The 23,853-nt window shown below is 40.2% G+C and overlaps 1 protein-coding gene across 2 annotated transcripts; it reads right to left on the bottom strand.

Moving 5' to 3' along the window:
• Nucleotides 1-1,120: 1,120 nt before the first annotated feature.
• Nucleotides 1,121-18,188, bottom strand: serinc1 (serine incorporator 1). Of its 2 annotated transcripts, none has more exons than XM_073057372.1 (10): nucleotides 18,029-18,188; nucleotides 16,164-16,325; nucleotides 13,973-14,166; nucleotides 10,903-10,982; nucleotides 9,333-9,470; nucleotides 8,988-9,157; nucleotides 7,155-7,245; nucleotides 4,825-4,966; nucleotides 3,184-3,414; nucleotides 1,121-2,200 (listed from the first exon to the last, which is right to left on the bottom strand). In XM_073057372.1, the coding sequence occupies exons 1-10, from the start codon at nucleotides 18,065-18,067 to the stop codon at nucleotides 2,065-2,067; spliced, it is 1,383 nt and encodes a 460-aa protein (XP_072913473.1). In that variant the 5' UTR covers nucleotides 18,068-18,188; the 3' UTR covers nucleotides 1,121-2,064. The 2 variants fall into 2 exon arrangements, with proteins under 2 accessions (XP_072913473.1, XP_072913474.1); XM_073057373.1 differs by lacking the exon at nucleotides 18,029-18,188 and adding an exon at nucleotides 17,583-17,712.
• Nucleotides 18,189-23,853: the final 5,665 nt, after the last annotated feature.

Genomic DNA, 23,853 nt, shown 5'->3' with positions numbered 1-23,853 from the left:
TTCTGCTTTCCACAGGGTTTGCTTCCTACCCACAACTCCCTGGTCCCTCCCCACTGATCTCCCTGGTCCCTCCCCACTGATCTCCCAACTGGTACTTAACCTTGCAAGTGGAACAAGTGCCACACCTGCCCCTACACCAGCTCCTTCACTATCATTCAGGCCCCCAAACAAGTCTCCCCAGCCCAGGTGACACTTCACCTGTGATTTCCTTGGTATCTATGTGGCCTCCTGTACATTTGCAAGACCTGACATAGATGGGGAGAGTGCTCTATCTGCCTGAAAAAGCTGGTAGCCACCCATTTCAATTCCACTTCGCATTGCGACATGTCAGTCTATCGCCTCCTCTACTGTTGTGATGAGGCCACACAAAGGTTGGAGGAGCAACACTTGGTATTCCATCTGGGTAGCCTCCAACCTAATGGTCTGAATATCCATTTCTCAAACTTCTGGTAATCCTCTTCCCCCCCCCCACCACCTTTTCCCTTACCTGTCCATCACTCGTCTGCTAGTGCCCCTCCTTACCTTTCTTCCATGGTTGTCTACCCTCTCCTATCAGATTTCCCCCTCCTCCAGCCCTTTTAATCAATCAACTTCCTAGCTCTATTTCATTCCCCTTCTGGTTTCACCTACCACCTTGTACTACTTACTCCCCTTCCCCCACCTCCTTACTGACTTCTCTCCTTCCTTTCCAGACCTGTTGATGAAGGGTCTTAGCCCAAACAGCTACTGTTTATTCCTTTCCATAGATGCTGCTGACCAGCTGAGTTGTTCCAGCATTTTGTTTGTGTTACCTTGGAGTTCCAACATCTGCAGATTTTCTCATTTGTGATGAATAGTTCTGGAATGTTTGTCAATTGAAATACTCAATACAGTAAAATTTTAACTACTTTGTCTAAAGTAGCACAAACAGGTGAATTTTCCCTACATATATAGGAAAATCTGCATAAGTTTACATTGTCAAATGTAATAATAGTTAATAATCTATCTAAAAGTCCTGTATTTTAAAGGGACTTCCTTACAGAACTGATGCCATTTAAGATATGCTGCAAGACATGGGCTATGAATTGGGTCATATTGCAATTGGAGAGGTTTTAACTATCTGCAGTAACATTAAAAAAAATCATGGTTTGAGGTTTATTTGAAATACAACACAACTAAAAATATTAAGTCAATACAAAGTTGAAATGTTAAGTGACATGTAGATTGATCTTAAAATTATTCATATACAGCAACTGATTAGATTTAAATTTGCATAGAATTAATTGATACTGATCTTGGGATTAAAGCTTCAATAGAAACTTATCCTTATTATAAATAGTTGTTTTTCCATCATGAAGGATTTCTTAATTTCCAATTTACAAGTCAGTACTTTGAAATCCTTATCACTTTTGCTACCTCATTCCTGGCTGAAGTTTCAATAAAGTTAACATCAAATTTATATTAAAGCGATACTCATTTCCAAATTTAATGTTTATAATAAAATCCACAACCATTTCCACAATCACTTCTAGTTTACTAAATGGCAAAATTAAATCTGATAAAGCAAGGCTAGTCAGCGATCAGTATTGATCTATCTTTAAATCTAACATTAAGTATATACACCCTGAAATTCCAGAAAACAATTCCAATACTTAAGTGCAAGTTGCATTTGTCACTACACAGCGAGTCATTTATTTTGTAGATAGTATTCTAAATCATATTATTGACTAGCTTTATCCTTGTCACTAAGAAAATTTCTACAGACCAGTTACACATTAAGACAAAAGCTAGCTTTTTCCTCTTTAAATATTTAGTATACAACAATATTTTAATATGACACTGATATTTACCATCAATATAGGTAAATCATTTTGATGTTTGCATTCATCAGCACTAGATTATCCACTGAATCTGTTGAACATGTCAAAGCTGAGGTATTAGCCATGCAATAAAAGTGAAAAGCATTATACACACACACCCATGTTTATAATTATGCGGTGGTCTTCAAATACTGTTAGCTGAGTTTTAATCACAAGACTAACTAGACATTGAAACAACAAGCCACATGCTTTAAATGTTGGCTCTTCAATCAAAGTCACGAGTTGTCAAAACAAGTGGTGCAACCAGTGTCCATCCATAGAGCAGAATACAAATCCAGCTGGAAGAAATCTTCACCCAAACTGATGGCCACTTGCTGGTCATTTCATAAGAGGAGTCAGGACTGAAAAGAGAAAACACAATTATCGTTGACACACAAAGCATGCTGAATATGATAAAATATCCACAAGGTATGTATCCTTAAGTGTGCCATCTATCTTTATGTGCATTAGCCAAGTCACTTTAAGTTGGTAATTTACCTGCTCCTTACAAAATGACCACCCCCTGCTATGAGACAGTAGGTAGATCATCACTTCATTAGTTATATACAGAAGGTGGTGTATTGCTCTTGCTGGTCATAACTGGATTCTGAACAGCAGCACTGAATCTCATCTTAGACCATAAGATACACGAGTCAAATTCCACTATTTGGCTCATCAAGTCTGCACCACCATTTTGTCGTGGCTGATCTATTTCCCTCTCAGCCCCAATCTTGTACATTCTCCCCTTATCCCTTCGAGCCCTGACTAGTCAAGAATCTATCAACCTCTGCATTAAATATACCCAATGACTTGGTCTCCACAGCCACCTGTGGTGACAAGGTTGGTGAGCTTACATGAAGTTCAGTTCTCTCCAAATCAACAAATGCTTGTTTTCCAGCAAGACTCGCTGAGCACAAAATTTATTTAGGGTGGCATGACAGCATTGCGGTTAGCATAACACTTTACAGTTCTAGCAACCTGGATTCAACTCCTGCAGCTACCTGTAAGGAGTTTGTACGTCCTCCCAGGAACCACATGGGTGCTCTGGCTTCCTCCCATGATTACGCTACGGTTAAAAAAAGGCTGAAAGAGTCCATTCCACGTCAATAAAATAACAATGTAGTATCGCTAAAGAAGAATCTTTATCACCAAACCCAATATAAAAAAGGAACAAGTACAAACTTATCATGCCTCAAGCTATAATACCTAATTCTTAATGATAGTTACATTAAATACTATTTTCAATTTCAAACTACTTATTTTTCCCATAGAAAAACAAGTGTAAACTGAATACTCAAGACTATCATCAGTAAATGAAATGTTCTGGTGTAAAATATTTACATACCTATACCAATTGGTTAGTGTCATCATAATGTAAAGGGACGCCAAAAATAGCATAAAATGAAAGAAGGAATAGCTGTAAGTGACACCGTCTCTTTCATTGTCTTCTGCGCGATTTGCATTGTTGCCATCATCCAGTGAGCTGTCACTTCGAGGAACTCCTTCTTCTATAAGTGTTGATTCATCACTTGTTAGAGTGAGTTTGTTAACTTGGCTGTTGTTTGATGTTCGAATACTGTCAATATTCAAAAGACTAAACGTTAGTTACTTGCTATAAACAAGCAATTGCTGCACGGCAAATTAGTTTGCGTTGGTACATTATGCCAATTCATTTTCTCTGCTTATGAACACTTCACTCAGAATTGGGAGAAATTAACAAAATTAGTCATTGTGTGTTGCAGTGTTTACCTTGTATTCAAGGTTTATGAAAGCTAATGGAAAATCTGGGGTTAGAAATTAGTTCTCAATACAAGTGGACAGTGTACAATTCGTATACATTGAATTCTGCTTCAGAAATGTGGCTGTTCTGAAATCTGAGCCCTTGATATCACATTAAGTCAAAAACATGATTTATGGGCAGTAAATCCAAAGTCAAGATACAAAGGGCTGATTAGCTGGAGTCAATAATTTGCACAAAATAAAAATCCTGTTGAAGACATTCTATCAGCAAATCCCCAAGACAGCAATTTCAGCCCTAAACAGCTACCGCTGCTTCAGAAATAATGCAAAGTATTAAGTAGGCAGGTTTGCTGAAAATTTGGACAATGTTAGTTTGCAATCAAGACAGGAATTGGCTTGAAATCCAGTCATCACAAAGCCTTTTTTACTATTTATAAGGCAGAAATCATAGCAATATCCTGTGCTTGATTGGACATGTATTTCCAAAACCAACAAGCTAAATACCATGCAGGAAAATACAACTGTTTGGACTGCAATCTCATGAACCATTCTAACTGTTCATTTCTTCTGCCACCATGCCTGTATTGTGTTCCATCTTCAACTAGGATGCCATAGAATGTCAGATAGTAAAAAAAAGTTTAGAAATAATTTAGAAAGATATTAATTGTTCACCAAAATAAAGAAAATCAAGGAGATAGTAGATGAATTGAACAAGCATTTTCCGCCAGTCTTCACTACAGAGGTTAACATCCCGAGAGAGGAAATGAAATACAAAAGGAAAGCTAATCATCGGAAAGTAATACTGAGCAAATTACAAAAACAGCAGGCTGACAAGTCCCCAAAAGAAGTGGGTAATGGGATAGCTGAAGCACTGCTTTCAATTTTTGGAAGTTCCCCTGATTTGAGAAACATTTGAAAACAGTCAAATTAAGTCCTTCATTAAAAAAAGAGATAAAACTACAAATAAATTAGCTTAATATCAATTCTAGGGAAGAAATTGGACTAAAAATGTTTTATACTATTTAATCTCTGAGGAAGTGACAACTCAAACTGACAAAGTCAGATCAAAATTAGAAGTTAAAAGACCACTTATCCACACTATCCATTCACCCATTATTTCATGATATATAAACACAATTTACTGTCACAATACAATTTTGGCTAACATGTTTAGTCATTCTCCAGACACTTTTTTAAAAATAAAAATACTCCTGATGAGATTAAGATAAAATGTACATCTACTGACCTTGAATAAAGAACACAAAGTAAAAACAGTATCAGTCCTATAATGCCTTGTGCATCCCACCACTGGATGACTTGACCGGGGACATGAGTCCCTGTGCTATTGTACCCAATCATGCTCAATAAACTTGGATTGCATTTTCGGTCTGTAAAAAAAAAACACACACACACACGAAAAGGAAATTACACGATTAGCTGAATTTTCACCCGGTTCCATGCTGCAGTACTCTGACTCTGTTAGATCTAAATGTTCCAGTTAATAACATTCTTAAATCTGTAAAGGGATATTTCAAGTATTTTAAAGACCAAATTAAATTAATTATAAAAACAATTCTGGTTGAGTACCTCCTTATCCGAAATGCTCGAGGCCAAAAGTGTTTTTGATTTTTTTCCAGATTTTGGAATATATAATGAGATAGGAACAGAAATCTACAGCACTTTACAAGCCCTTCAGCCCACAATGTTGCGCCGACCATGTAACCTGCTTTAGAAACTACTAAGAATTTCCCCACCGCACAGCCCTCTATTTTTCTAAGCTCCACCTACCTATCTATGAGTCTCTTATTAAAAGACCCTGTTGTATCCACCTCTACCACTGTTGATGACAGTGCATTCCACGCACCCACCACTCTGTGTGGAAAAACTTACTTCTGACATTCCTCCTGTACCTACTTCCAAACACCTTAAAGCTATGCCCCTTGTGTTAGCCACTGCAGCCCTGGGAAAAACCTTCTGGCTATCCACATGATAAATGCCTCTCATCATCTTATACACCTCTGTCAGGTCACCTCTTATTCTCAGTCTCTCCAAGGAGAAAAGGCCACGATCACTCTACCCATTCCGTGCACCACAGACAGTTCTGAGAAGTGACCTCACATATGTAAGCAGAAACAGATTAACATTCAATTTATTCAATTAAATGTTATCATTAAATTTATTCATTTCTATTGCACCAACAAACTTGCACACCCTTCAGTCCACTAAGGGTCCACTAACTCAGAGCAACCTCATCAATTCCATTCAACCAAATTACGTATTTTCTCAATAACCTGTTCTCACTGATGTGCCCATCAAAACCCATGGATTCTCTTGCCAACCACTAATGACAACTTGTAGTAACTAATTAACTCTGTACCATTACATCCCTGGGATATTGTAGGAAACCAAAACACCCAGGGAAAACCCATACCACAAACTTTACTCAGGTCAGAAGAGCTGTGAAAGAACTGTGCCATATGTTACACTGTTACCTTCATGATTCCCATCTTCATTTGACAAAATAAGAAAAAGCAGAGAGCATTGTACCTTCACCCAACAGTCCAAACTCCTGTTAGGCTGTTTGTGGTAACTTATTTTTTTATTCTTTCTACTTCTCCTCTAATATTTATTTCTGTGTACTTGTAATGCTACTGTGACACTGTAATTCCTTGGGATCAATAAAGTATCTATCAATTGTGAGGAAATACCAGCAGTAAGCTAACTGACAATATCGCCAAGACCTTTTTTTGTCTTTGAAAAATAATCTTTTAAGGTCACACACACAAAATGCTGGAGGAACTCAGGAGGTCGGGCAGCATCCGTGGATATGAACAGTCAACGTTTCAGGCAGAGACCCTTTGTCAGGACTGGAGGGAGGGGGCAGGGGCCCTACAAATAAGTTGGGGGGAGGGTGGGAAGGAGAAGGCTGGTCAAAGGGTGGGGGAGGGGATAGGCAGGAAAGGTGAAGAAGGAATGTAAGGGGAAGCACTATGGGTAGTAGGATGTGGAACCATGAGGGAGGTAATAGGAGGCTGGAGGAGGAGGCAGACTGAAACTGGGATGAGGGAAGGGGGGGGGGGGGGGGGGGGAATTACCGGAAGTTGGAGTATTCAATGTTCATGCCAAGGGGCTGGAAACTACCCAGACGGTATGAGGTGTTGCTCCTCCAACCTGAGTTTGGCCTCATCATGGCAGTAGAGGAGGCCATGTCGGATGTTGCCCGACCTGCTGAGTTCCTCCAGCGTGTTGCTTTGACCCCAGCATCTGCAGAGTATTTTGGGTTTAATCTTTTAAGGTCTACTCCCATCGATCTGGAAAGTAGTAAAACAAGACAAGGTGTTTTTACCCCCTATATTTTTAAGTGCTGAAATTCTTAATTCATTTTAAGGCAACTTAGTGCCATTTTCAATGCCACCCTGGGATTGCCTGGCTTGAGTATTTCCAACATGTTATTTCAGTATGACACCATCTTCACAGTGCCAAAGAGTATCAGAGTTTCAGGCTTAATGTATAACAAGGAGCATTATTTTTAATATACCTCCTTTATGACATAGTTTAGGAAAATGATCAAAGTACCTGGTTCATTAGTCATTGCTGACCATGTAAGATACATGGTGTACAAAGTGATGATGGAGGATTGCAGCAAACCAGATCGGGGCTGAGATTCCTGAAAATAGACCCATCATATAAATTGCAGAATATGCTTTTTCCTTAAGGTAACTTTGAAGACATGACCAAATATTCAGACAGCAAAGGCCTACAGTCTTATTCAATGCTAGCTTAATTAGTTAGTAGGTTCAATCATTTTGTCTTTGCAAGTTTCAACATGTTATACCTGCATACTTCCCCTAGCATGATCATGTATTGCAAATTTATTATTGATGAGCTCACAAGCATAATTGTCCAAGGCCTGGGCGGATATTCTATAAACTCCCAAAAAAGCATTTGCTTAACTCTTCACAAGAGATATTCCAAAAAAAAGTGTAAACTAAAGCTCAAATGCATTATATTTGCCATTTATAAAATTAGGTGTGCATTTTGAATACAAAAAAGATTCATAATTCACTGAGCTAAGGTTTTGTTGTGAGAACCAAAATACCTTAAGAGCCATTGGTTGAGCAGAATTGAAAATCATTACCAACATGCCAGCATATTTTTAAAATGAATTAACTCAAAGAGCCATTTGAAGATTTGGAAAGATATGCTTAACTTGTTCTGAATGTTGTTTAGACCACAGAATATTGCACACAATTCTAGATTCTGACTCAGTGGAGAAGGAACAGAAAAAAAATTATGCCAGAGATGGAACTACAGACAACTTCTTAACAAGACTGATAACTACTTGGAAGTCCAAGACAGTAGAGATCAAATCAGAACCCTGATTGGTTGGAAATAGTGTTTTTTTCAGCGATCTTTACCACATAAATGCTAATACAAGAAAGGATGATTGCCTAAGCAAATGTGCAGTTAACACAAGAGGCTCAATAAGTCAAGTACGGAAAATGGTCATTGGAAAAATCCAGATTAAATGAGTAGGGAAAAACTTGGCTGGAGTTTGAACAAGTACGTCATCATCCACTTTGATTCAAAGAGGACGAGTTCACAGTATTTTCCAGATGTGCAGAGCAGCAAAGGAGTACAAATGACCAGGTACAAAGATAAAACAACAAAGATCTAGTGTGCAGGTCCTAAGTGTGATAAAAACATTAAGGCAAGTTGGCCTTTCATTTCAAGGGGAATGCAATGCAATGTAAATTTGAAGAAATAATGTTTCAGCAACTGGCTGAGTCATACATCATCTGAGATATAATATTCTTGACTGGGCACTGTATCTCAAGGCAGCCATTTTGACCTTGCATTGTGCATTGGCACAAATCAAGCCTTGAGGGCTACATTTCTGAAACCATGGAACAAATTCAGCTTATGTTCTTGCACTGGAAAGAATGAGATGTCTTCAAAAGGGTAAAATGATTTGAAGTAGAAGATCAGGCATGCATTGCCTTTAGTAGAGGAACCCATAAAGAAATATAAAATTAGAGGCAAATTGATGGGATTGAAATAAGAAAGCATTGCGCTGGCTGCCACCCCTCTCCCTTATGCACATACAGAATATAAATCTACATTTCACTTTCTTCTCACTCTACCCCTTAAAATACTGTGGATCCTGAACCAATTGTAACTGTCAAGACCATAGGTGGAGGTTATAAATAAGTTGCACATCAGCCTTGATCCACTATAATTCCAGGAAAAGTGCTGTAGTATTACTATGAGCTACTGTGTTACCCTGCTCCTACAAACATTTACCTGGAGAGATAAAACAGAAGTGAGAAGCAGAATTTATGTTTTTTGTTGATTTGAATCCTGAACTCCAAATATCATGTCAACTGTCCTGAAGTTTCCAAAACATACCTGTATCTTTGGCAGGATGGACATAACAGAGGCTGCCATACATAACAGCATATTTAAACTGATGAAGACTTTGTTCTCAATGCAGCCCTCAGGATGCGTGTAGTAGCAGTAGAAGAGAACTATGGCAATCAAGGACAAAAGATAGTTCACGCCAGTTGCCGACAGCAGGGCTGTAAGAGAAAGAATAAATACTCTAACCATCTAGTGCAAAATCTGAACAGTAATTTCAGTAAACTTCAGTAGAGTCTCAATTTTCACCTACATCCTACTTTCATAAACCCACCACACAAAACGCACATCCACACTACCCCTTGGAGTTATTATTCTCTAGTATGCTGTACTTACCTGCATACCAGCACCTGGAATTGCCTTCTTCCATTTTTTCAACCCATGACTCATTCCAGGAGTGGGCAAAATCAATGAGTAGGACCAACTGGATTAAAATGAAACAGAACGCACCAGCCATTCCAACGTAGAACCAGACTGCAAATGAGTAAAAATACAGTTTAATATGGCAGTTTAACATACATTATATACAATTTTAAATTGTGCATTTAGGACACTATTATGTTTTGTAAATTCAAAACATTAAATATCAAAGGAAGACATGGGAGTCCAGGAATGCAGGTCTGGCTTCCAATCTACTTTAAGCAAGGCATGCATGTATCACATGGTAGCTTGCTGACACTTACAATTCACATATTTGTACTTATAACACATAATGAATTATTTAAAGAACATGTGTGTGTATACACACACACAAAGATCACTCAAATATAACTGAAATATTAAATACACAACAGTAACCAATTTTTTTCTAAAAGCCCTTGATATAAAACTTTTTTGCAATTTCTATTGATGGAATAACAGAAATAAAAATTAATAATGACCATGTCAGTTTACATATTTAAAAATATTAATGCAAAATGGTTAATTGCTAAATAGGAAATTTGTGCTAATTTGCACTAAGCTTTGTTTAAACTACGCTTAAGACTATTATTTATAATTCTCTTGGCAGACGATTTACAAGACTGAAGAAGTGAAAGAGTATATATATTACAGATGCACGTATATACTGGGACTGTCAAGAAAAGGCAGTTTAGAGCTTACCTAACAGAGGTCTTTAAAATTACAAAACATTCTGAGTATGATTTCTTGTGAGGAAGGAAGTAATATGATAGGCAACTTCATTACTCAAAAAAGGTGTGAATGTGGAACCTACTGTTGTCATGAGTGACTGCCTTGAACAGCAAAGGAGCAGTTAAGGAAAGGTGGACAAACAAGAAAAGGGAAGAGCTGTAAATTCATAGGAAGATTTTTGGAAGGAGGTTCACATGCAGCATATATGCCAACATGGACTGGCTGTACCCAAAATGCTGACTCCATGCAGTATATTTTGTGCAATACTGTGCCAAGTAAATTAGGTAGTCAATTGCAAATATATGAAAATCTGCAGATGCTGGAAATCTAAAGCAACACACACAAAATGCTGGAGGAACTGAGCAGGACAAGCAGCATCCACGGAAAAGAGTAAACAGTTGAAGTTTCAGGCCAAGACCTTTCATCAGGACTCTTGATGGTAGGTCTCGGCCCAAAACGTCGACTGTTTACTCTTTTCCATGGGTGCTGCCTGGCCTGCTGAGCTCCACCAGCATTTTGTGTAGATAACTTGCTGCTCTGCAAATTAACTGAAATTATTTTCCTGTAGAAATATTTTCCCTGCTTGACCTTAAATACAGACTTTCCTTCACTGCTAATCAATGCTGTCAAAATTTTATGTAAATTGCTGAACTCGCAATATCCATACTACAACTGGGGTGTATTGTAATTGAACTAAGACCTCGTCCACACCAATAGGCCACATTTTGCAATTAAATGACCTGGTAAGAATTATCAGTACATCCATTGTACAAACCTGTTGTGAAGGGTCCTTCTGGAATGAAGAAGGCACCCACTGTGATTGCAACCACTGTGGCAAATTTAAAGAACCAAAATCTAGAAAAGAGTAAAAGGCAGCAAGATCATTGACAATCTACAGTTCTAAACATGTTTCTTAATATCCTTTTTGTTGTCAAAGCAGGCACTAACCAGCAGCACAAAAGGTATACTGTATGTGCCCAAATAAATTATTATATTCCTGATAAAAAGATTTCAACTCATTCAAACAAATGTTTTCATTAAAATGATAAAATGTGCAAAATTTAGTACTTTCACTCCAATGCCAGGGGACAGGAGGCAAAACCTTAACTAATTTAAATTTAATTAATTAATTAATTAAAATCTTCATCATTAATCAATGATGTTCTAGTCAATGTCTTACTGTATTAATATCAATAGTTCCTAGGACAGAAGTCAGAAATACAACTAGTTAATGGAACAATAATGGCATAAACATCTTCTCCTTTGCTATTTTATGTACAACTATGAAGCTCAATTAATTACGGTAGCCAGATATCTTCAGCGGAGAGAACAAAAAGTAGTCAAAATGTCAAATTCTGTGGGCACAAACTCATCCTCAGACACATCTTAATTGAAAAGCTTCAAAATCTCATTGTTGGAAAAAAAAACAAGAGTCAAGTCAGACTCGTGTCAGGTTGTACTTCAATGTCTGCTGCTAATCAAGAAATTATGACATATTACAGCCAGAGATATTCCATGAGATAGTTTCATCAGTAGATTGAGATTTAAGGAAATTTAAGCTATACTTTTGTCTTAGAAAACCCTTTGGATTGAAAACAAATTCCTTTCATTCCAGTTCTGTGAAGGGACAATGTGCAACCTGCAGAACTCTTCATGGTGGGGGCAGGAGGAACTGGAGTTGAGAATATTGTCAGTTTGTGTACTACAAACAAAGGAAGGTTCTCACAGCATCCAGAAATCTCCTTATGATCCATCAGCAGCAAGGAATTCCTGTGAAACAATGGAATTATTTTTCTCCCCAAGATGACTATGAGAACATCTTCAATCATTTCAGAATCAAGTTTATATCATGGAACATCTCATAAAATGTGTTGTTTTGCAGTAGTACAGTGCAATACATAATAAAAATCTATAAATTACAATATATAAAAAAACAAATTAAATAAATAATGCAAGAAGAGATGGGGAAAAAGCAAGTTAGTGTACATGGGTTCATTGTCCGTTCAGAAATCTGATGGCAGAGAGCAAGAACCTGTTCCTAAAACATTGTGTGTGTGTGTGTGTCTTTATGCTACTTCAACTCCTACGTGATGGCAGTAATGAGAAGGGGGAATGTTCTGGGTGATAGAAGTCCTTAAAAAAAGGAAGGATGTAATATTGAGGCTCTATAAAGCACTGGTGATGCCGCACTTGGGGGTACTGTGAGCAGTTCTGGGCCCCTTATCCAAAAAAGGATGTGCTGACATTGGAGAGGGTTCAAAAGGTGTTCACAAAAATGATTCTCGGATTGAAAAGCTTGTCATATGAGGAGCATTTGATGGCTGTGGGTCTCCACTCACTGGAATTCAGGAGAATGAGGGGTGACCTCAGCGAAACCTATCAAATGTTAGAAGGGCTCAATAGAGTGGATGTGGAGAGGATGTTTCCAATGGTGGGAGAGTCTAAGACCATAGAACATGGCCTCAGAATAGAAGGGCGTCCTTTTAGAATTGACAGGAGGAGGAATTTCTTTAGCTAGACAGTGGTGAATTTGTGGAATTCTTTGCCACAGGCAACTGTGGAGGTCAAGTCATTGGGTATACTTAAGGAAGAGGTCTGCTCCTATATCTTATGGTCTGAATGGTACTTTTCTGCCCTCCCGTCAAAGCCCAAAATAGAGTAACTGCTTTTGGGAGTCTAGCACGAGCCACAATGCTAGAGCTAGCTAAGCTCTTGATGTTGGGATGTTGGCCTGGGACAGAATGGTGACGTTGGCACTGGATTTGAAGAATACCGGTATTCCTTCTCTCGTGTTCTGAGCTGCCGGCTGTATGCTGAACGTCACTCGAAAACACACAGGTTTCAAAATAACAATTTATGCAATGCTTTAAAACAGAAACTTGGGTAGCATAGTGATGCAAGTTACTACTGCCACCTCAGTTCTGCAGACCTGCATTTGACCCTAAACATACCAAGTCTGCATGGCCTCCCCATGTCTCCTCTGGGTGCTCCAGTTTCTTCCCACAGCCTTAAAGCAAAGGTTAATTGGCTACTGCAAATTGCGGCAAAGTGGATGATAGGGATTTTGGGGAGGGCAGGACATGGTTAAGAATTTGAAAGGATAAATGTAGATGGGCTTGGATTCCCATTTCCGTCTTGTGAAGCTCTATAATAAAAAGCTCCAGGAATGCTTCGCAAAAGGTGAAAAATAAGGGACTCAAGACCAAGTAAAGTTTTAAAGGAGAGAAATATAGAAACAAGGTTAACAAAAGTAAAAGGAAAAATTGAAGAAAGCCAATGAAAACATTTAACTTTTATTAGCTTTTCTCTAACTTTTAGCATTGTATTTATAATTCTTTATTTGCTACAATTGTTGAAAGTTGTTTTTTTCTGTTGCATATCACACCCGGACCAAAACACCACAGTAAATTCTTAACACATGTAAATGTATCTGAAAAATAAAGTTGATCCTTATTCCAATCATCCTCATACTCAAGGTAATTTAATTAGAAATGCCTTCAATTATTGTTTCAATGTTTTTTCTTTACACTCAGCTTTAAGAAGTCCTTTACAGAAAGCATTAATAGAACCCGTGAGTGTATCACTTAGCAGCAGATCTTTCTGGTGCAACATTGATGTGTCCTGAGGTTGGGGGGGGGGGGGGGGGAGGGGGGGTGTTAGAGTGATTCATAGTGAATTTTAAAAAAGTGTCTCAAAAACTGGCTGAGAAGATAAGTAGGCAGCTTTAAACTTACTCCCACAACACCAGCAATTACACAGTACACTTAAAGCTGATTACCTAATTGTCACATGAAGCTAAAATTGCTGGTACCTCTCCCACTTAGAACCAGAATGAAATCTATTACCCATTGTGTACTGCAGCCCTTGGGTCCTGGCTGCTCTTCACTTTAATCATCAGCAAGGAAAACAGAAGGAAGAACATTGCCATGCCAAAGCAAACCCTGTACACTGCCTTGTATCCAACCAGCACATCACAGTTCACCTGTCCATGGATACCAGGGATGGTGGTGCCCATTCCACCATCACAAAACCCAGGAATCTGCATAGGAAATGGGGGAAATAAGAGAAATTAAAATTACTCATCATTTAAATACAAGAAAGTTGTAAGTAAAATTAAAAACACTTCTATGGAGAAGTAACTTCATAGCTCTTAAAACGTATCTGTGTTGAACAAAGTGCATTTATTATCAAAGTTATGTATACATCATACAACCTTGAGATTTGAAACCTTACAGGCAGCCACAAAACAAGAAACCCAAAAAGAACCCATTTTTTAAAAATCCAAGTGTGCAGAGAGAGAGAAAAAAATCATGCAGACAATAAAAGCAAGCAACAACATTCAGAACAAAAGTGAGTCCGTAGACATAAAGCCCGGAGAAGGCTCACAGCTTCAACCGCAGTTCATCACACAGCAGAGCAAATCATCACTGAGCCTGCAGACATGAAACCTGGAGCAGCTAGAGCAGGCCCCAGCCTCAGCACAGCGGAGAGTGGAGCCAACGTCACGGAGCAATGAGCAGAACCGGCCCGACCCTCCCCTCTGGTTCGGACACCCTGCCTTTTCAATCCATCTGGCCCAGTGTTTAAAGCATTCAAACATCGGGTCATCCCTCGTTCTAAGACCAGGGGCCTGTTGCATCTCAGTGATTTTAATTAACATGATACATGACTATGAAGTGATAAAAGGCTATTCCACTGTGGTCTAAACACAAACTATTAAATTTACTTTGAAGACAATTCACATCCCCTTTCTAGCGTCCATGAAAATTTCTATTCTTCAGTCCCTGGTGTCTGTTTATTAACTAAAAATAAAAAGATGCCAGTCTTTCAAGAATAAGTACAGGCATACACAGCTTATGTCCATGGACCAATAAAGTATCAACATACCATTATGGCATTTAAAATTGTTCTTTTAAGAACCAGGTATTAATGATTCACTAACATCCTTATGAAGTTGATGGCAGACATTTGCCTGGCCAAACCCAGAACATCAGTCACTCATCAACACTCCATCAATTCCAAATAATAACACTTTCAGTGGAAACCAGATAGAAAGTGAGTACCAATCTTCTCAGCAACACTCGCTTGTCTAAAATAAGCTTTTCATAAAGCTCCTGAAAAACTTCCAAGATCCATCTACTGCAGGAATCCACAGGACCCTCGGTTAATGCAATAAAAAAGGTTGGGAACCCCTGATCTACTGGAAACCTGTACTGATTAACCTAATGGACATCCATACTTGGCTTGACAACAGACTTAAGTAGCACATGTAAGGTACCCACCATTGTTAAGATGGCAAATGCCCAACAAGAGTGAATACAAGGACATTGTGATCCTCTCTCCAGATGAATCCACATTTGAAGCATTTTCCTTCCGCTACGCACCATGATCCAGATGCATTATGCCTTATATTACCTGGCCAGCTATATCCACCTGGCATGCTGAATTTGCCTCTGCAGATATACTTTAGCTTTGACACCTCCCCACAGTACAATAATATCTTCATTTGGTGTCAGAGGGATAATTGGGAAAGCAAAAATATATCCAATAGTTCATCCCAGATGTTTTAGTGCATGGAAGGACCCGGCAAACCCAGTTACTAAGTTCTTGAGCCATTCCACAAATTCCCAGGCAAGCTTCTGGTGACAACCATTAGTACCACCATGGATTCATGAGGCTAAACATTTTAGTTCAATTGTTAAAAAGCAAATTTAGTCAAATGAAAAAAAAGTTGAAAAGTGGGGGGGGGGGGGGGGGGAAGAACTTTCTAAATTATAAAACAACTACCTGGAGCAAACTCTACAGAAACATGCCTTGTGACTAACCTGCTTTCAGGGATATTTATGTGCCTTGGCCTTCCCCAACCTTCTGCAATAATGATCCTCTAACCCTTTCTCCCTTGTTTACTTAACTAGCATTAAATGCATGAATTCATTAGACCCAATGCTCCCCGTGAGAGCCATCTGCACATTTTTGCCACACTGGCATTTAAAATATAAAGATGCACTTGTGCCAGATGGCCGACAGATACTCAACCTTCTTGAGCTGCTCTTCCATTCCTGGCATTAACATGATACAAGCCACTGCCACTCCGAGCAGCAGAAAGAATGCAAAAATCAGACGAGTCACTGTTGAGTTCTTCCCACTGGGACAGCATCCGCAAAGAAGGCATGGTGCACTGCCACATAGGCACGGTATCTGCAAAGAATCAGAAATGAACTAATAAAACTAGAAAGCCACAAGAGATTCTGTAGTCGCTGGAAATCCAAAGTAACACATACTGAAGGAACTCAGCAAGTCAGGTGGAATCTATGGGGAGGAATAAAGAGCAGACATTTGGGCCAAGACCCTTCATCATTGGCTCTTCCATAGATGCTGCCTGACCTGCTGAGTTCCTCCAGCATTTTGTATGCGTTCCTCTCCATAAAGCCATACATGTAAAACAGTGTATGTTACCTTTAAGTAGATTGCTCTAAAATTCATGTGAATTTTATGAAAAAAACCTAGTGTTAAATGATTAACACTTTCAGTCACTGGACTGGGTATTAACAACTGAAACCAGTAACCTTGTGTGGTGCTGTATGAAATTCAATGAACCAGGTTGTGTCTGGACTGCAAACTGTGCACACACAGCTTGGGTGTACTCAGGGCTTCCTGGCAGTCACACTGTTCTTAAATTATCAAGTGTACACTCTCACTGTTACCTTCAATAATAAACTGGGATTTCAGGAAATCGGTTAAGTCCCACAGAGAATACTAATAATGTTATATTTGTGCACTGAAATGGCGGATGAAATGCAACATGGATTCATTTGGAATTACTGACCAGAAATGGAAACCATATTATATTTTAATTTAGAAATGCATTTGAATAGCGTGTGCGGAGAGAAAAGAATAGATTGATAAACTATATAATCATGATTTGAGGTACAACTGCAATGTTCAATAATTTGAATTATTGTAATCTGTTAATAATCACATTGGAAAAACTGATGAAATAATCACGTTGGAAAGAACTCTCGCACAAGGTGACGAATGTGTTTAAAGAAAACTGCGATGTGCCATGGAATGCAGACAGGTAACAAATTAGTACATCAGCTTCAACACGTTGGGTGATAGTTTTCTTACAGAGAGCCACCCAACTGGCACCTGTGAGCCAGCGAGAACATCACGCCCCAGTTCCACAATACGTTCTCTCGCCCTATCAGCCAGTAACCGCAGCTTGTCCCATAAAGGGCAAGATGAAAGGCAAACTAGGATGCAATCAATCTCTATTAGCGTTTGCACTGCAGATCAAGTAATACACATCACATTTAACCTTTATATACAAACGGAAGAAATTCGCAGCGTCAACTAAAGGAGAAAAAAATTAACACAACCAGCCATCTCAACAACCGCCCACCCAGACACGCAGTCATTTATCACTGCCCTTTTGATTAAAAAAAACAAATTGACCTGTCTCGCATCCATCTATAAAGCTGATTTACGGCTCGCCGTGGTTCGGCAGCAGTTCCATCCCGGGCCCTCGGTCGCCAGACAATGTAGACGCTGCTAACGCGCAGAAACAACAGCGAGTGGGTCTCGGCCGGTCTCCAGCACCCGTTCTCTAAAGGCCCTACCGCCATGACTCATCTCTTCAGCCTCGCCAGCCACTACCACCGCGAACCAGCCGAGACAAAAGGCAGTAAGCACTCGGCAGCAACGCTCGACACTAAAAGAGAAATCCCCCCCGCCCGGCACAGAAAAGAACAAAGGTAACAGTGGGTCCCGAACCCGTGTTGTTGTGCGCCTTTGTTCGCACGGTTCTTGACGGGGGAGGGGGGGAGAGACAATTCGTCTCCGGCAGTTTGCAGCACACGCCTGTGGGTAAAACGACATTTCCCCGGATCTGTAATACCTACCCAGCTGGCTAAAGAACAAGCCCCGAGAGCGGCGCCCATCGCTCCGGCTGCCTGCCCGCCCGCCTGCGCTGCGATACCCCCGGACTGACAGGCTTGTTTACTCGCACCCCGCTTCCGCCTGCGCGCCCCCGCCAATCCCCGTCCGGCGGCGGGGCGCGCGCTTCCGGGTCCGAGCGACCGGCGCGGCGCTCGCCCCCTCGCGGTTACAGTACGCGCGCAGTTGCCTTTGCGTGATCCCAGTCTCCGGGCAACTGTGAAGCCCGTCGGAATGAGTTGCCTCCCTGTCGAGCGAAGTGGCTGCAATCCACGAGTACTACACATGAAAACGCTGGAGGAACTCAACAGCTCAGACAGTAGCTAAGGAGTCGACTTTCTGGGCCGATACCCTGGATCCTGTCTATAGATGCTTCTGAGTTCTTCCAGCATTTTGGCCGTGTGTGTCTCTGAATTTATTATAGTCTGTTTTATTATTTTGTGGATTATTATTGCACATTGGTAAACTATTATTGTTCTTATTATTATTTAGTACTTCATTACTAGTTCAGTCTGTGTGTTTTAAAATATTCCTGCTGTAACGAAAGAATTTGCCACTTGGGATCAATAAAATATTATTATTATTTCCAGCATCTGCAGAATCTTTAGTGTTCATGCTTTCCATGAGCCTCTTCCTCACTTTTTCTGGTTTCTAGTCTTGCGTTCAGAGTGTAAAACCATGATAATTCCTTCATTTGTGATCACCTAGACCTCTCATTGCCTTTTTCTTCTGCATGTCTTTGAGCTGCTGTTATATTAAATATCTCAATCACGTTGATCCTACGTTGGCAGTACCCATCTTAAATCTCTGCACTTCTCTCTATTTCTATAGAACTCAAAACTTGGTCTTCAACTGAGCTTTAAAAAGTGTCCACATTTTGAATATTCGTAATCCCAAATTCTTACTTCATCCCAGAGCACTAATTATCTTCATTGAGTGGTATTGCAATTACAAGCTCACACTATGTCAGTATGTCCAAGAAATTGATCGGGGACTTCAGGAAGGGAAGTCAGGAGAACATGCACCGGTCTTCATCGAGGGCTGACCAGTTAAAAGGATGAACAGTTTTAAGTTCTCTGGCATGATCTTCTCAGAGGATCCCTGGGTACATCAGCAGGTATATTTCATGAGGAATTTGAGGAGATTTGTTATGTCGCCAAAGACTCTAGCAAATTTCTACTGATGAACTGTGGAGAGCATTTGACTGGTTGCATTGCCACTGTGTATGGAGGCTCTGATGTACAGAATTTCACAAAGCTATAGAGCAGAGGTTCAAAACTATTTTTATGCCATGGACCAATATCATTAAGCAAGAGGTCTGTTTACCCCTGCTATAGAGGGTTATAGACTCAGACAGTTCCATCATGGACACTAGCCTCTCCACCATTGAGGGAATCTTCAAAAAGTGAAGCTTCAAGAAGGTTCAAGTCAAGTCACTTTTATTGTCATTTCGACCATAACTGCTGGTACAGTACATAGTAAAAATGAGACAACGTTTTTCAGGACCATGGTGTTACATGACAGTACAAAAACTAGACTGAACTACATACAACAGAAAAAAAAATCACACAACAACTACACTAGACTACAGACCTATACAGGACTGCATAAAGTGCACAAAAACAGTGCAGGCATTACAATAAATAATAAACAGGACAATAGGGCAAGGTGTCAGTCTAGGCTTCAGATATTGAGGAGTCTGATAGCTTGGGGGAAGAAACTGTTACATAGTCTGTTCGTGAGAGCCCGAATGCTTCGGAGCCTTTTCCCAGACGGCAGGAGGGAGAAGAGTTTGTATGAGGGGTGCGTGGGGTTCTTCAGAATGCTGTTTGCTTTGCAGATGCAGCGTGTAGTGTAAATGTCCATAATGGCGGGAAGAGAGACCCCGATGATCTTCTCAGCTGACCCCACTATCCGCTGCAGGGTCTTGCGATCCGAGATGGTGCAATTTCCGAACCAGGCAGTGATGCTGCTGCTCAGGATGCTCTCAATACAACCGAGGTTGAATCCATTATCAATGACACTCATCATCAGGATGTGTCCTTTCCTCATTAATGCCATCAATCAAGAAGGAAGTCAAGGAGTCTGAAGATGAACACTCAACAGTTTAGAAACAGCTTCTTTCCCTCTGTCATTAGGTTTCTGAACAGTCAATGAATGCATGAAAACTACCCCAATCCTATGCTCTTTCTGCACCATTTGTTTATTTTTAAAATTGCTTACAGTAATTTTTGTGCATTGCACTGCATTACTAAATTTTATGACATATGTCAGTGATAATAAACCTGATTCTTATTCATTGCCTCCTATTCCTGTTCCTGTTTTCCATTTCCATTTCCCACAGCCCACCATTTCTTTGATTGTCTCTAATCCCACAGCCCCACATATTTCATGTTGCCACATACTTTAATTCTAATTCTCCAACAACCGCTCGCTCTCCACCAGCTGTGACCCTTATTGTTTCACCACCTAAACGGGTTCTTGGCATGGCAAACCAGAAAAGAATAAATGTGATAAACCTTGATTTGCAATGGATAAATGTTGTAATGGGCTGGTTTGATCGGACCCAAACCAGTTTGAGTGTCCAGGAGATGTGGTAATAAGGGTACAAGCACAACACTCAGGCCTTAATTATTGTCATAAAATAAACCACACAAAATGCTACATAGTAAGTTAGGAAGATTTCCACAAAGATTTCAGTTCTTAGTCTCCAACTTGATTGTTGCTGGTGTTGGGTACCTGATTGCCACCGTTGTTAGGGGAATTCCGAATTCCAGCTCTGGGTCTGGGTCCTAGGCACAACTCAATTGCAATTCTTTGGTCAAGGTGAAGTCCCTGGAGCTGAGGGAAAGGTACCCTGATAAATAGGGAGTTCCACAAGCACTGAGAGACACGCAGAGACAGATAAACTCTTTGGTCTTTTGCTCTCAAGATACCGGTGCCTGAGGCCAAGGTAGACTCCAGCTGCTAGCAGCAAACATTGGATCTCAACAAACCTGCAGTGTTCAAATTGTACAGAAACCTTGACACCTTGTATGCTGTGAGCTCACAAAGAGTTAAAGTATCAATTGGAGCTGTTCAGACTGTCATCCAATATTTTACAAAATTGAATACACCACAAACAGAAATTTTTGAAAAGATATTTGAGGCCCTGTGTTGGTCAGGGTCAACCATGGATGATGTAAGCCAGCACACAAGCCAGGGCAGTACGATATGGAGAGCAAGCTGTTGCCCACACAGCAGGCTCCCACTCTCCATGCTGCTGAATCCCAAGGAACAGCAGAGATTAATACAATTTGGCACCAGCAGTGTTGCAGGAGTTGTCAGCAAGCATTGAACTCACTATGGGACTGCCTTGGGAACTCCAGCTACAGATTTTTCCTCAGGGTTTGCTCTGGAAGCCTTCCCCATGAATGGGTACTCCACAAGACAGGGGAGGTTTGAGATCAGAGTTTTCCTTCTCGTAGATGAGCTGCAAAACATGGCTGACAAGCCCTATTTGCCTGAAGGTGCCAGTAACTCACCTTTTCCCCTTCTCTTGTCAGTAGAAACAGTTTTGCTAGGTTTAGTAGCTAAGCCACACACGAGGGCCAGGAGCTGGACTTGGTTGTCAGAGGCTATTTGAGATGCGCGACATTGGGAACATTTAATAGGTAGTTGGAGCTTTATCTCCTCTGCCACCCTCGGCTATGACAACCTTAAGTAACCAAGATGAAAATATATATGAAGTCAAAATATAAAACAAAATATAGAAGCTGAGAATTTAAAGAATCATTATAGAATGCAGATAAAGCAGAAAAAGCACTTATTAAAAATTGAATATTATTTGTAGGTTCATGCCAGGATAGTCATTTAAATTGGCAGGAGATTGAGGACTCAGCAATCCATAGAATTATAGCTGTATTATTCACATTTACAAAAAGGAATAAGACATGAAATCATAGTCAAATTAGCTTGCTCTGAGTAAAATGCTTCAGATTTTATTATGATCTTAGCACAATTCACCTTTTGTTTGAAGCCCACTCTTTTCCTTGAGCCCTGTCACTAAAGAACCTTCTGGAATACAAATGATAGTTGCCAGGTTTATAATGGTGCTTTTTAATGTGCTGAGTCACTCAGATGAGAAAGGAAGAAAAGATTCTCTGTAGTATATCCCTGGCTTTCACTGTTGTTGTGAGAAAATTAGTGCTGAGTGGTCTGGACTGAGTAAATAGGAAAGAAATTTTCCATTAGCTGAAGGGTCGAAAACTGGAGTGCACATATTCAAAATTATTGATGTAAGTATTAGAGTGGAAATGAGGAATAATAGGAGTCTGGAGCTCTCTGCCAGCGAGGATTTAAGAGGCAAAAAAACCCCATCGTATTTAGGAAATGCCTCCATGTGTGTTTGAAGAACTATAACATTCAGGAGCAAAGTTCAAGTTCTAGAGGTGGGGTTAGGTTAGAAATCTCTTTGGAATGGCCTGGCTGCGATGGGCCAAATCGCCTCCATTTGTATGGCAATTTTTCTATGATTCTCTTCTTTTTTTTGTTAAATTAAGGTAATTTCACTAAGGATTTTAATTTTAAAACTTTCACACACTTAACCACGATTAGGTGGTGCTGTACTCTGCTAAAGCTTTAGTGGTCCTGGAAGTACTCCCCAGTTAGGATCTATCTATCCATAGATGGGTTGGTACAGTATTAGCAAAGTGGCGCAATATTCAGAGGAAGTGAAAGATACAGCTAGGCAAAGCATCAGCACTCTCTCCTGTTACATCTGCAGCTGCAACACATTTTCTTTATAGTTGTTATTCTGTCTCTGCTTTGGTTTTAAATTGTACTACCCAATGGCAGGAAAGGGCAATTATAAACAAATAATCCACTATTTTCCAATGAATCTTTTTTTTTTGGACTCATCAATGTAATTCTGACTTCCCTGAGACTTGCTTCCCAAGGCAGTGGAAATTCCTCAGTGTCATCATATCAGAGCATCTGTCCTCAGACCAGTAAGTGTGTGCCATCATAAACAAGGCACAGCAGCACCTTTACTGGCTTAGAAATTTGTGAACATTTGGCACGTCACCTCAAGCTTTGACAAACATCCATACTGTAGGTGCACAGTGGAGACAATCCTGACCGGCTGCATCACAGCCTGGTACGGAAACACCAACGCCCGACATTGGAAAAGCTCACAGAAAGTGAAGGGTACAGCACCATCCATCGCAGGAGGATCCCTCCTCGCCATTGTCACACCTCCTGGAAGGGTACCACAAGAAAGCAGCATCAAGACAGAAGAGACTCTGCAGATGCTGGAAATCCAGAGACAGAGACACACACACACACACACACACACACACACACACACACACACACACACACACACACACACACACACACACACACACACACACACACACACACACACACACACACACACACAAAATAATGCTGGAGCAGCTTAGCAGGTGGCAGCATTCATGGAAATAAATGAGCAGTCAATGTTTCAGCCAAAGCACATCAGCAACGGCCACCACCGTCTAGCAGTGCTCTCTTCTCACTGCTGCTATTAGGGAGGAGGCTCCCCTACTACCAGGTTCAGGAACAGTTATTACCCTTCAAAAATCAGGCTTCCAAACCAGTGTGGATAACATCACTCACCTCAACTCCGAATAGATTCCACCACCTGTGGACTAATTTACAAGGACTCTATGACTCATGTTATCAGTCTTTATTATTAAAGTTGTTATTAACTTTTTTCTCAGCTCAAACTGGTAAAACCTGAGGTATGGGCATAGCTAAGCACACTGTT

The sequence above is a fragment of the Hemitrygon akajei genome, chromosome 9, assembly GCF_048418815.1.
Source record: "Hemitrygon akajei chromosome 9, sHemAka1.3, whole genome shotgun sequence".
Lineage (NCBI taxonomy): Eukaryota > Metazoa > Chordata > Chondrichthyes > Myliobatiformes > Dasyatidae > Hemitrygon > Hemitrygon akajei.
This window is presented reverse-complemented; position numbering and strand designations above follow the sequence as displayed.

Coding starts and splice junctions, on each gene's coding strand:
- serinc1 (XM_073057372.1), bottom strand. CDS start 18,067: ATGGGCGCCGCTCTCGGGGCTTGTTCTTTAGCCAGCTGG. Junction 16,326..18,028: donor CTTGTTCTTTAGCCAGCTGG/GTAGGTATTACA, acceptor GATTCTTTGCAG/ATACCGTGCCTATGTGGCAG. Junction 4,967..7,154: donor AGCAATGACTAATGAACCAG/GTACTTTGATCA, acceptor TTTTTTTTACAG/ACCGAAAATGCAATCCAAGT.